At 53.0% G+C, this 13,219-nt stretch overlaps 1 protein-coding gene across 2 annotated transcripts in view; it reads right to left on the bottom strand.

Moving 5' to 3' along the window:
- The window catches only part of Zfr2 (zinc finger RNA binding protein 2), a 35,148-nt gene that overhangs the window by 8,754 nt on the left and 13,175 nt on the right, over positions 1–13,219 (bottom strand). For both annotated transcript variants that reach the window (XM_045134946.1, XM_045134947.1), the window contains exons 2-11: positions 12,288–12,462; positions 10,830–10,944; positions 10,067–10,365; positions 6,870–7,052; positions 6,230–6,413; positions 4,510–4,655; positions 3,540–3,659; positions 2,501–2,643; positions 1,875–1,986; positions 1,165–1,355 (exon numbers count right to left, since the gene is read on the bottom strand). In XM_045134946.1, the coding sequence (XP_044990881.1) occupies positions 1,165–1,355; positions 1,875–1,986; positions 2,501–2,643; positions 3,540–3,659; positions 4,510–4,655; positions 6,230–6,413; positions 6,870–7,052; positions 10,067–10,365; positions 10,830–10,944; positions 12,288–12,462 (1,668 nt within the window). The remainder of the gene's footprint in view (positions 1–1,164; positions 1,356–1,874; positions 1,987–2,500; positions 2,644–3,539; positions 3,660–4,509; positions 4,656–6,229; positions 6,414–6,869; positions 7,053–10,066; positions 10,366–10,829; positions 10,945–12,287; positions 12,463–13,219) is intronic.

Raw genomic sequence — 13,219 nt, 5'->3', positions numbered from 1 at the left:
TGTCACTGGCTACAGTTGTTGCAGTTGAAGCTACAGAGTTTGATATTTGCCCTGGTTGTTTTAAATCTTGTATTGGCTGAATATTTCTTTGCTATGCCCAATGCCATCTTTTGCAGTGTGAATGTTTATTCTGTGCCATTATGGGTTTGGGGGAGTTTTTTGGTATTATGGCTCAGTTAAAAGATCTTGGATTATGGGGATGTTTGAACATCATTGGGATTGATAAAAACTATGGGGACTTTTGAAGTTGGACTGAATGTATTGCATTTTACATCATATATGAACATCAGTTTATTGGGGTGAGGGGCGGAATGTGGTGGTTTGATTTAGGTGTCCCACAAATTTAGGTGTTCTGAATGCTAGGTTTCCAGCTGATAGAGATTTGGGAATTAATGCCTGCTGGAGGCGGTGTATTTTTGGGGGCAGGCTTATGGATGTTATAGCCAGTTTCCCCTTGCCAGTGTTTGGCACACTCTCCTGTTGCTATTGTTCACCTGATGTTGGCCAGGGGGTGATGTCCACCCTCTGCCCATGCCATCGTTTTCCCTGCCATCATGGAGCTTCCCCCTCAAGCCTGTAAGCCAAAATAAAAGTCTTTTTTTCCCCCCCAACAAGCTGCTCTTGGTCAGGTGATTTCTGCCAGCAATGCGATCCTGACTGCAACAGGGACAAAGTCTTTCTGCTCAGTCCAGGTGCAGCTTTGTTACAAGCTACTTTCTCTCCATGGGGGGCAGAACGCACAGATGCAGCACCATAGGGAAAGACGGTCACAGCCCTGGATCCTGGGTTCTTGGGGACAGGTCAGCCTCTGTGATTATTTGGCCTGCTTGTTACCATCCATCTCCCATTCCTCTACCAACATCCATCCATCTATCTGTCTGTCTGTCTATCTGTCTATCTATCTATCACCTATCATCTACCATTGATCCATCTATTATCTGAGACAGGGGCTTGCTGGGTAGCTCAGGCTGCTCTTCAACTCACAGGAGAAATCCTCCTGCCTTAGCTTCCTGAGTGCTGGGGCACAGGTCTAGGTGACCATGCCCAGAACATCTCTACTCCATGGGCCCCCAAAGACTTGAGACAAAGAAGGTAGGCCTGAGCCCTAGGCCTGAAGCCTCTGTGGTCCCACTGTCCCTTCGGAATCAAGAGCTTCCCTGTTACCTGCACTGGCTGCCATCCTCAGCAAGGCCTTCTCGCTGTTCCTCAGCCAATGTGTCAGACACCAGCCTGAGGGCCCGCTCTGCATGGGACACGGCTGTCTGGATAGCCTGAAGCTCCCCTTCAGTGGGGTAGATGGTGGCATGCTTGCACATGACATGGCGATCATCGCTGGTCTCCGGCCGACGCCCGGGCTGTGGGGAGAGGCCACCCTCGTCAAGGGCAGGCTGAAGGGTCTCTTTGTCCAAGTGAGCACAAGAAAGCATTTGGGAAATCCTGTGGAGGTGGCTGCAGAACTCAGTGGTGGTGGTGGGGGACCCAGAGGCCAGGATGCATCAGGGAGTTATGAGAGCTGGGCAGGTAGCCATGGCTAGACAGGCTCCAAGCTAATAGCCCAGAGCCTGGGCAGCTCACATGGGAGTCAACGACAATGGTCAAATCTAAGGTTCCCATTTAGCTTGTGGGGACAGATGGGCATGTGAGACAAGGTACCCCATGTCACTGCGTCAGGAAACTGAAGGGATCATCAGCGCCAGGCAGTAAGCAGAGGCTTCACTTGTGGGGTGAGGAGCCAGCTGTGGAGCTCCACCCCCAAGCCTGGGCAGCACTCAGGGTCCCAACATCCTCCGAGAAGCTCTGCAGCCTGGGAGAGGCCAGGCCTTTACAAGGAGAGAGCAGATGACCGGCATGTCACACAGGCACCTGGTACCTACCTGGCGTGGGGCAGTAGTTGTCCCCGGCCTTCCTGAGGTGGAAGGCAAAGCCCAGGCAGGTGACACAGATGGCTGAACCTCACTCTGGGACTTTGGTGGCTCCTCCAGCTGCCTATGGGGGCAAGATGGGGACACTGGCTGTGTGGCTGCCAGAGTCCCAGCTGGCCCAAGAAGGCACACACACTACAGCCTCAGGTGTAAAAGGTGGGCAGAGCCTGGCACTGCTGGTACCTACTACCACACGTGAAGGGTACCCTGGCCAAAGAACCAGCCTCTCCTCACTACCACACCTGGTGAACCAAGTGCCACATGGAAACGCTGAGGCTGCTCCAAAGGCGAAAGGAGATGGCAGCATCAGTGGTCAGGAAGTGGGGTGCCAGGGATCAGGGGGCACGGGAGCTGTGTACTGTGGCAGTGATGAGAAGCCAGCTGCTCTGAGTGGCTGCTGGTGCCCCTTCACCTCAGTCAGGCTGGTGCTATCTATGTGGGATGTACAGCAGGGCCTGACAGCCAGCTGGGCAGCGGGGCAATGCCAGGGTGGCCAGTTCCTGTGACCCAGGACATAACCTGCAGATGGACCTGAGGAGCACTGGCACCTCACCCCGAGGCCCAGGGGGCACAGTCACCTCCGCTCTGAGCTCCAGCGCCGTCGCACATCCTCTAGCTGCTCCTGTGCCAGCTGCTTCCGCTTCCGCAGCTGCTCAGCCAGTACCTTCTGCACCCTGCTGCTTGGCTTGGCTGCCACTGGGATCCCAGGGTCGACTTTCTTCTACAAAGGCAAGTAACATAGTGACCCTTGAGGCCCCACTACAGGAATATGGCCCCCCCTCCCCGCCGACATCCCCAGCTTCTTATAGGAGAGTAGGGATCCTGTACCACGAAGCAGTGACAGGGCAGGGTGCTGGGTGGTCAGCGTATGACAGACTCAGGCCACAGCAACCACCCACGGACCAGCAACCCATGTTTCCATGGCCAGGACTATTGTGTCACCTAACTACAAGGGCACAATTGGGGGAAATGTCTCCCGAGGTGATTCGTGGCTGTGCTTACCCAACTTAGCAAAGTGATCATGTCACTCAGTCACATGACCTGAGGAGATTGCTTATATTTGGTCATTCAATCCACTGTTGACCAAAATGTCATTGTGTACCAATAGTGTTATTCCCCCCGGGGGATACCATGACGGCTGCAGGATCTGCTGGAAATCCAACCCACGAGCACTTGCTGACGGGAAGACACTTCATTCTGACCAAAACACTCAGTGAGAGAAATTCCCTCCCAAGCACAGCCTGGGGTTCTCTCTGGTTTCTTCGCTTCAGGTACCTGCCTGCAAGTCTGTCCCAGGTACCACAAGTGAAGGCGCTTCCCAAATAAGAAAGAGCTTCCATATTTGTGCCTCTCCACACATCCACCCACCTACCCACCCACCCACCCATTCATCCATCTTCCCATTCATCCACCCACCCACCCATCCATTCATCCATCTTCCTATCCACCCCCACCCACCCACTCACACACCTTTGTGGATCAAGATGCAGACATCAGTCACTTCTCCCTTCCCAGCCCATCCCTAAATGATTTCGTTGGGTGCAGGAGGCAGCCACTGACTGCCTGCGTCACTCCCCCAGGGCAGAGCCCGAGACTCAGCGCCCCCTTTGGACGCACCCGGTACTGCAGCCGGTGCCGGCGCCCGCTCAGGTGCATGTCGCGTGCATTGCGGTCGTTGAAGCTGCATTCGCACAGCCTGCAATGGAAACGGATCACCTTCCCCTCGTCGTTGCACACCTGAACACAAATCACAGGTGTGTATTGATCAGCCTGAGGCCACGGACGCTGGGGTCATGGTCAAAACTGTGGCCTTTGAACCCCAGCTTGCACTCCCACCTGCTGGCCACCTGTGGTACAGCCACACACCCCAGGATGCCTGGTTGGCCACTATGTCTCCTCTTTGGTCTCTAACTCCCTTAACCAAGTGGCAGGCTGTGCAGCGGCTGGGACGGGCTGATGGAGTCCCCTGCACTGCACAGGATGCAAGATGTGTGAATATGGGACAGACGATCTACCAACCTGTCTGTGGAAGTGACAGTCTACATGTCCCTGGGACGCTGGGGAGTGGGAGAAAAGAGGAAAAAGCCGGGGAGCTGCTGTGGATGGGGAAGGCTCTGAACAGTGTCCGCACTGCAGGTCAACTGCTGCGTGTGTTTGTGTGGCAACTCCCAAGACATCTTCAACTAGGACTCAGAATCCAAGACCTTGGGGGTGAGGCTGAGGGACTGCAACCCTACATCTACAAGAAGAGGGCTGGAGTGGGACTTGGCTCTCCAATGTCCCAGACTGACCTAGGTGGGTCCCAAGACCCCACAGGCCTTTTTGTGGGCTGGATGGGAGGGTCTTTGCACTCTAATTCCTATTCCCATTTCCCTCCTGCAGGGAAGGCAAGACAGACACTTCCATACGTGCATGCACGCATGTACACACACACACACACACAGAGCTCACAAGCTGCAGGGCAGTTGTGGCTTCTCATGAAGTTTGGGCCTGTCGGCCTGGCCTGTGTAGCCAATGTGGCCTTCAAGATACAACTGAGTTGGGTTCTTTGCTAGCAGGGACCGACACTACAGCAGCCTCCACGTACCTCTTCCACGTAGTCTGGGCCCAGCTGCTCGGCATCTCCAGACGCTTCTCCTGGACCTCCCTGGATGGTCGATTCTCGGGCTGCTTCTGAGTTGGGTTGGGACCCTCTTCTGTTTCTGTTGTGTGCTGTCTGAGGTTCAGAAAGCCCTGAAGGGAGGCATCTGGGTCATTCATTTCTCACATTATCTGGAAACCTTGGCCAGCTGTCAGATTTTACTGGTCCCATTCATACTACAGGATGAAGACCAGAATACAGGAGGCAGTGGGCCACGTCCTCCTGTGAAAGCCGTCAGGCTCGGCCTGGCATTGCACAGGGGCAGGCCATGAAGGGCTGTCACCAGACATAAGGATGACAGGGACGCTGCAAGGGCAGTGAGAGGGTCAGGCACGGTGCCTGCACACACCATGCAGAGCTAGCCTGCCACCTTAGCAGAGGCACAGTGACTAGCCAATCCTGCTGGCCACTGCCTGTGAGCTCTAAAGGGCCTGTGGCCTCTCATTATAGCTGACTCCAGAATCAGGCGTGGTAGGACAAACCTGTCATCCCACACTTGGAAGGCTGAGGCAGGAGGATCTAGAGCTTCAGGTCACGGGGCTGGAGAGATGGTTCAGCAGTTAAAGGTGCTTGCTTGTTTGCCAAGCCTAAAAGCCCAACTATTTGAGTTTGATTCTCCAGTACCAACATAAAGCCAGATGTACAATGTGGCACATGTGCCTGAAAATCATTTGCAATGGTGGGAGGCCCTGGTATGCTCATACTCTCGATCTCTTTCTGTCTGCCTCTTTCTCTGTGTCTCTCAAATAAATATTATTTAAAAAAAAAGTCTCAGGTCAATCTGCACTGCAAAGTGAGACCTTGTCTCAAACAACAAAAACAAAAGGGGGCTGGAGAAATGGCTTAGCGGTTTAGGTGTTTGCCTGCAAAGCCAAAGGACCTACGTAAGCCAGATGCAAAAGGTGACGCATGTGTCTGAAGTTCATTTATAGCAGCTGGAAGCCCTGGCATGCCCATTCTTTCTCTCCCTCTCTAATAAATAAAATAAAATTTAAAAAATAATTTACACTAGGGAGGCACAGGTAGGAGGATCACCGAGAGTTCAAGGCCACCCTGAGACTACATAGTAATTCCAGGTTAGCCTGAGCCAGAGTGAGACCCTACCTCGAAAAACAAAAAACAAACAAAAAAAATTAATAAAAAACAAGGGCTGGGGCTGGAGAGATGGCTTAGCGGTTAAGCGCTTGCCTGTGAAGCCTAAGGATCCCAGTTCAAAGCTCAGTTCTCCAGGACCCACGTTAGCCAGATGCACAAGGTGCGTATGCGTCTGGAGTTCGTTTGCAGTGGCTGGAAGCCCTGGTGCGCCCATTTTCTCCCTCTCTCTCTGTCTCTGCCTCTTTCTGTCTCTGTCACTCTCAAGTAAATAAATGAACAAAAAAAAAACAAAAACAAGGGCTGGAGTGTGGCTCAAGGATAGAGCCCCTACCTAGAATTCACAGGAAGGGCTTAGAGGTGTGGTCAGCACTAAAGTGACAGCCTAGACCCCACAGTGAGGACTGGGGGCATGGTCAGAGGTAGAGGGACAGCCTAGAACCCACAGTGAGGGCTGGGGGTACAGTTGGATGTGGAGCTGCCTAAGCCCCTGAGAACATCACGTGAGCATACATGGCATGCCTCACATGTGTTGAAAAATCGGGCACACAGACAGCATTGAGGAGACACATACCCTTGCGTGAGGGTCCCTTGGCTGGTGCTGGGCGGCTTGGGGCGTGAGCACCATGGCAAGCCTGGGCTGCGGACTTGGCAGAGGCTCCCGGGATGGTGCCCAGCTGGCGGGAGCAGGTGGGGCTCCTTGGCCTGGGCTCGATGGTGGGAATGGGCTTCCCCAGCCTTGTGTGCAACTTGACGACCTGGAACAAAGCCCACCCCTCAATCTGCTGGATGGGCAAACATCCATGGCAGGCAGGCCATGGGAGAAAACGAGTGGTCTGTCCCTGCCTCCCTCTGAAGCGCTTGGCTTCCTGAAGAAGGGCTCCCTGGAGCTACCTCCAGTTCGAGGCCCCATCCCTTCAGCACAACCATCTCTCCAAACCCCTCACTGGCTCCACTAACCCTCTTCCTTAGACAGCGAGAGCCACACCCATGGATGAGCGTCTCTGCTGGCATCTCTTATCCAATATCCACCCTCAGGACTGCAGACCTCCAACCAAGTTCCAGCCTGGGGACGGTGACCTGTGCGGGCGCAGCAACTGGCCATGGTGGCCTTCCCCATGTCTGCCTCTTGGCTCACACCTGTTCACACCGCTAGCGGGGGTCAGGCTGCTGTGATCCTAAAAGCCTCCCTGGCTGGCATTGGAGGCTCATACCTTCTGGTGTCTGGCTCCCCGAATGTGGGCATCATAGGCATCTGCGCCGGTGCAGGACACAGCACAAAGACCACAGTAGAGCTGGGCCTGCAACCCGCGGGAGCTGCTGCTGGACTGGGCACTGGACCTCTGAGCAGCCTGCTTTTTCCGGTGCTTCTGCCCTTCCAGGTGGTCCCGATAGGTCTGGAGCAGAGAGGGTGCAGTGCCCTGAGCCTATGTCTCCCACCAGGCTCCTGTCTCCCACTGGCAGGAGCTCAGTGGGAGACAGAGACCACTATCCCCCTTCTCCACAGCCCCCACGACTTCAGTTGATGCCTTAAATTAGCACACTCAAGTTCTACTAAAAGACTTTAAAAATGTAAAAATAACCCAGCTCCTTAAGAAAGCACCCTTCAAGGGTCCCATGTCTCCTTTGGGAACAGAGGATTGCCAAAGAAGGAAGTCTGGCTCTTCCAGGTGGGGGCAGTGGCTGAGCAGTAAAAACGCTTGTCTGGCCGGGCGTGGTGGCGCACGCCTTTAATCCCATAACTCGGGAGGCAGATGTAGGAGGATTGCCATGAGTTCGAGGCCACCCTGAGATGACAGAGTTAATTCCAGGTCAGCCTGGACCAGAGTGAGACCCTACCTTGAAAAAAAAAAAAAACAAAAAACAAAACACTTGTCTGGTATGCCAAGGCCCTGGGCTCAATCCCAGCACCACATGGCACACATCTGTCAACCCAGCACTTGAGAGATAGCAGCAGCAGCACTAGGAGTTCAAGGTTATTCTCCGCTACATAGTGAGTTCAAGACCAGCCTGAGCTAGATGATACTTTGTCTTAAAAAAAAAAAAAAGACAAAAGGAGAGTAAGACAGGGCAGCAGACGGGCAGGCATCTTTCTTTCACAGTTTTGTCAAGTAGATCTTTCTCCCTTGCTTTTGGCATGAATCACGTTAGTCACGTAGCTTCCACAACCTTGGCTCCATTTCTTTTTTGTTTGAAACAGGATCTCACAATGTAGCCCAGGCTGACCCCAAACTTGTCATCCTCCTGCCTCAGTGAATTCTTATGCTGTTTGTTCAGGTCACCAGCTGCCTGGCAGTGGGCTGGGTGATAGACCCTGGCATCCCTGTTGTGAGGCATCCAAAAGGAAGGGATAGTACCCACCTATCATTGGGAGTCTGGGATTAAGAGACACAGAACCAAGAGATGTGTGAAGATAACCATGTGGCTGCAAAAGGAGATTCCCACCCAGAAGTGCCCATTGGAGAAATGGAGGTGCCTTTGGCTGACGGGCGTATCTGTGACAAGGGACATGTGAGAAAGTGTGTCCTAGGACTCCACAGAGGCCTGTGGCCCTCGCCATCATGAGATGGAGGAGAGAGCCAGAGGGGACAGCTCAGGGGTGAACAACCCGAGCATGAGCCCCAGCCTCAGCCCTGTCCTCGGCAGGCGTTGTTGGTCTTCATGGACTGGGCGGGTTCTCCAGCGCCTTCCATGCTTGGGGTGGTGGTGCACCCGTGGCATCTCAGCACGTGGGAGGTTGAGGCAAGAGGATTAATGTAAATCTGAGGCAACCCTTGGCTACATACAATATCATCTCCAAAAAAGAAAAAAATTGACACAAAGCCATGGGGTGCATGTGGCAAGAATAGCCTCTGACACCAGAGTCCCTTCAGGAAATGGGTGCATGATTCGGATGGTTATTTTTGAATTTTGCCCTCTCTATCTTGATTTTATTATGCATAGTTTACATTTTTATTGTGGTATTGGGGATGGAACCCAGGACCTTGTGTGGTGCTCCCCAGCTGAGCTCGGCAATCTTACTTACACTTGCATCTGCAGGGAAATCCTCAAACACAGGGTGCACACACGCATGGGAACGCACGGCCGTGTGTACATGTGTGGATGCACACCCACCTGTACACATGCCTCAGGCTCAGGGCGTTCCACGCACACACACGTGCATGCACACGCGCATGGGAACACATGTGATTGTGCATGTATGGGGGTGCACACCCACCAGCACACATGCCTCGGTGGGGTTCCCTGCACACACACACATGCACACACACATGGGAACACATGTGCATATATGGGGCATGGCACACATGCCTCAGGCTCAGTGATATTCCCCACCCTCAAGCAACCTGTGGGGCAGGCGACTATCTTCGCCAGCAGAGACATCCAACGCAACGAGAGGGTCAGGACCACACACGCCACTGTGGCAGGTGGTGCCCAGCTCTTGTTTTTGTCCCTAGACATCAGCAGGCCCATTTCAAAGGTGACATGGTTTGGGCAAAGTTAAGTAACTTATTTTTTTCTATATTCTTTTCTTATCTTTTTTTCTTTTTGAGATAAGATCTCATGTTATCTAGGTTGGCATTGAACTTTCTACAGAGTAGTGGAAGATGACCTTGAACTCCTAATCCTACGGCTTCTACTTTCCAAGTGCTGGACAGTAGGTGTGTACCACTGTGTCCAGCCTTGTTTATTTATTTGTTTATTTATTTATTTTGGTTTTTCGAGGTAGGGTCTTACTCTAGCCCAGGCTATCCTGGAATTCACTATGGAGTCTCAGGGTGGCCTCAAACCCACGGCGATCCTCCTACCTCTGCCTCCCGAGTGCTGGGATTAAAGGGGTGCGCCACCACACCCAGCTTCTTCTTCTTTTTCATTATTCTAATGCCCAGACTGGCCTCAAGTTCACTCTGTAGCTGAGATGACCTTGAACTCAAGATCCTCTTCTCCTGCATGCTAGAATTTAGGTGTGAGCCACCATGCCTGTTTTTTGTTTTGTTTTGTTTTGTTTTGTTTTGTTTTGTTTTGTTTTGTTTTGTTTTGTTTCTGAAGTAAGGTCTCACTGTAGCTCAGGCTAACCTGGATTTCACTATGTAGTCTCAGGGTGGCCTCGAACTCACAGCGATCCTCCTACCTCTGCCTCCCATGTGCTGAGATTAAAGGCATGCGCCACCACACCTGGCTGTTTGTTTTGTTTGTAGGAGTCAGGGCTTCTCTATGTAGCACAGGCTGGCCTTTTACCCATGGCAATCCACTTGCCTCAACCTCCAACATGCTGGGACGACAGGCCCGCCCTACCACATTGACAGCTGATCTCTCTTTGACAGACACCAACTCTGACCCTGAAGCCCACACTCAATCCTGACCTCTGCTCAGCCCTAGGGTACCTGAGAACAGAGTGGTAGTGAGGCCTGACCTGCGACCCTGCGCAGCTGACCCTGCAGACCTCGCAGTAGTGCAGTGTGGGCTGCCTGGACCCAGCCTTGGGCTTGGACACCCTGCTGGGGAATGGCGGTGACTCAATGGTGAAGCTGCTGGCCGAAGTGTCCCGGGACCCACTTCTCGAGCCATCCCATGGGGATGAGCCCATGGGTGCTGGTGGTGAGGAAGGTTGCTGAAGAGGTCCTTGGGTCAGCGAAGACCATGTCTGAGAGGTCAGGGGTGAAGGCCCGGCCTCTGGGTACTCAAGCATGTCACAACTCAGGTGGCTTGGTCCTGGAGGGCAAGAGACAAGAGGGGAAAGTGTTGATTCCAGCCAAGCTCTGGCAGAGTGGGGCACAGCCTAGGTTAATGGCCATCCTGGGGAAATGATGTCATCTGGGGGTGCAGAACGCAGAGGGGATCCAAAGAAAATGGGGCAAACATAACTCAAACCCTGGGTGAGTTTCTGCCTTTGGACAGCAGCTCAGCCATATGATCACCTGTGCTCCCTAGAGAACGGACCAGGGTCCCTGCAGAATGAACTTCTCACAGCTGCCTCCCTCCCAGCCACAGCTCAGCTGGCTGGAACATAAACCTGCATCTGGGGCTGAGTTGGGACTTGCTCATGAACTTGGGCCCACCTCATGCAAGCCTGACTTCTTCCCCCATGCATGGGTGCCCCAAACTAGCTCCTAAGTGTCTCCCTTAAATGGCCATGCCTCTCCCCTCCAGGCCCAGAGAACACCCTTGTCACCCACCTGGCTGGCAGAGTGAGTCGCTGGCCTCAAGCCCACCCTGGATGACTGCTGACTGGTCACATTGTCTGTCCCCATGGCTCCTGGTGGCCAATGACTCTTGATGGCCATAACTTTCCTGTGTGAAGGGTTCCAAGGGGCAGAGAGACATAAGGAAAAGCAGCTCAGGGGCAAGATCGCTACATGTTCTGCACTGTTTTGTCCCTGTCTCGAAGCCTGCACCGCGCCCTAGCCCGGGAGCCGGGGCACATGCACCACGTTGTACCGTCCCTGACCCCAAGCCTGTACTCGGCCACAGGCTGGGACCTGGGCACCTAGCAGAAGGAGGCATAGCTGCTGCAGTGCCAGGAGTCTGATCATGCTTGTTTGGTTTGATTGGGGGGTGGGGGCAAGCCCAACATACTAGTCTCTTTTCTTTATGTGAGAGAGCAAGAGCAAGAATTGGCTTGCCAGTGCTTCCAGCCACTGTAACCAAACTCCAGACCCTTGCGCCACCTTGTGTGCATGTGCAACCTTTTGTCACCCTGTGCATCTGGCTTACGTGGGATCTGAAGAGTGGAACATGGGTCCGTAGGCTTTGCAGGCAAGTGACTTAACTGCTAAGCCTTTTCTCCAGCCCGTGGTTTGATTTTCTGAGACAGGGTTTCATGTAGCCCAGGGTGGCCTCAAGCTATGTAGTGGAGGATGACTTGGAATTCCTGATCCTCCTGCCTCGGCCTCCCCGGTGCTGGGATGACAGGCTTGTGCCACCATGCTCACCTTTGTGACACTTTACTGACATGGAGAGGTGCGGGGAGCTGGGGGAAGTGAGCAGCTGTGGGCCGCTGTGCCCATCCAGTTGGGCACAATGAGCATGTCTGCAGGCTCAGAGGTCTGGCTGTGATCTAGGGGAAGTGAACAGGTGGGTACACAGCGGGCAGGTCTGTAGGCTCACAACTCTGTCTGCATGTCCCCAGAAGCTCTGCTGGCTTGAGGTGGTATGAATTGGGCACCTCCATCCTCAAGAGCAGATTGTCTCCTTGAGAAGTGACTCTAATGGAGCTGATGTCTCTACCACAGAGACACAAGACCAGAAGGAAAGGTGACAATGCAGAAGCCCCCAGTCCTTCAAGCTATGCTAACAATTTTCTGTGCTACTCCATGTGGTGGTCTGAATGTGAAATGTCCCCCATAGCCTCGTGTGTTTGTGAGTAAGCCTCATACTTCAGCCCCAGCTGGTGGAGCCTTGCGGGAGGAGGTGTGTTAGCCCAGCTCCAAGCCCAGTACTGAGATCACTGCCATCAGGATATGTGTGGAGATGTGAGCCAGCTTCCTGCTCAGGCCATGCTTTCCTGTCACGATGAAGTAACCCCTTGAAACTGGAAGGCTGAAACAAACCATTTCTTCCCATGAACTGTTTCTGGTCCTACGTCTTGTCCCAGCAATGAAAAGATGTCTGCCACATGCTGGGTGGCGAGATACCTGTTCGGTGGGTGCTAAAAGGCCAGGATCCTGGCTGTCATATGCAAAGTCTTGGCTGGACTGAGGCTGGAAGAAGCCGTACTCATCTGGGTCTCTGGGCATGGGTGGATGGGTAGGGGCGTCTGCCTCAGGTTCTGGGGTGTAGCTGGTCCTCATGGCTGAGGGCGACTGGGCACTGGAGACACAAAAACACAGAAACCAGAGCAGATAAGATGAAGTCCACACAGCATGTGCTGTAAATCCCAGCAGAGCAAGGACCCCAGCAACACAACCTTGCGATGACCTTCAAAGGGCCCAGATACTGGTTTCAGGCACTTTTCATAAGTTCACATGAGTTGACAATCTTGAGTCTTGAGGATTATCCTTCTATCCCTGTATTTTTTGTTTTTGTTTTGTTTTATACCTATCTATTTGTCCATCCATCCATCTATCATCTATCTATCTGTCTGTCTATCTACCTATCTATCATCTATCTATATTTGCAAATAGAAAGAGATAGAGAAAAGAGAGACAGACAGAGAATGGGCATGCCAGGGCCTCCAGCAACTACAAACAAATACCAGATGCAGGGCTGGAGAGATGACTTAGCAGTTAAGGTGTTTGCCTGCGAAGCCTAAGAACTCATGCTCAAATCTCCAGGTCCCACATAGCCAGATGCAAGCACGCAATGTTGCATATACTCCACAAGGGGTGCACACGACTGGAGTTTGCACCACACTAAAGGTCTTGGCATGCCCACTCTCTCTCTCTCTCTCTTAAAAAAAATACTGGGCATGGTGGTGCAGGCCTTTAATCCCAGCACTCGGGAGGCAGAGGTAGGAGGATCACCTTGAGTTCAAAGACACCCTGAGATTACATATACATAGTGAATTCCAGGTCAGCCTGAGCTAGAGTCAAACCCTACCTTGAAAAAAAGAAAAAAGATGCATGTG

The sequence above is a fragment of the Jaculus jaculus genome, chromosome 15 (genome assembly GCF_020740685.1).
Source record: "Jaculus jaculus isolate mJacJac1 chromosome 15, mJacJac1.mat.Y.cur, whole genome shotgun sequence".
NCBI classification, from domain to species: Eukaryota; Metazoa; Chordata; class Mammalia; order Rodentia; family Dipodidae; genus Jaculus; species Jaculus jaculus.
The sequence above is the reverse complement of the archived record's forward strand: the minus strand, read 5'-3'. Positions and strand labels throughout refer to the sequence as shown.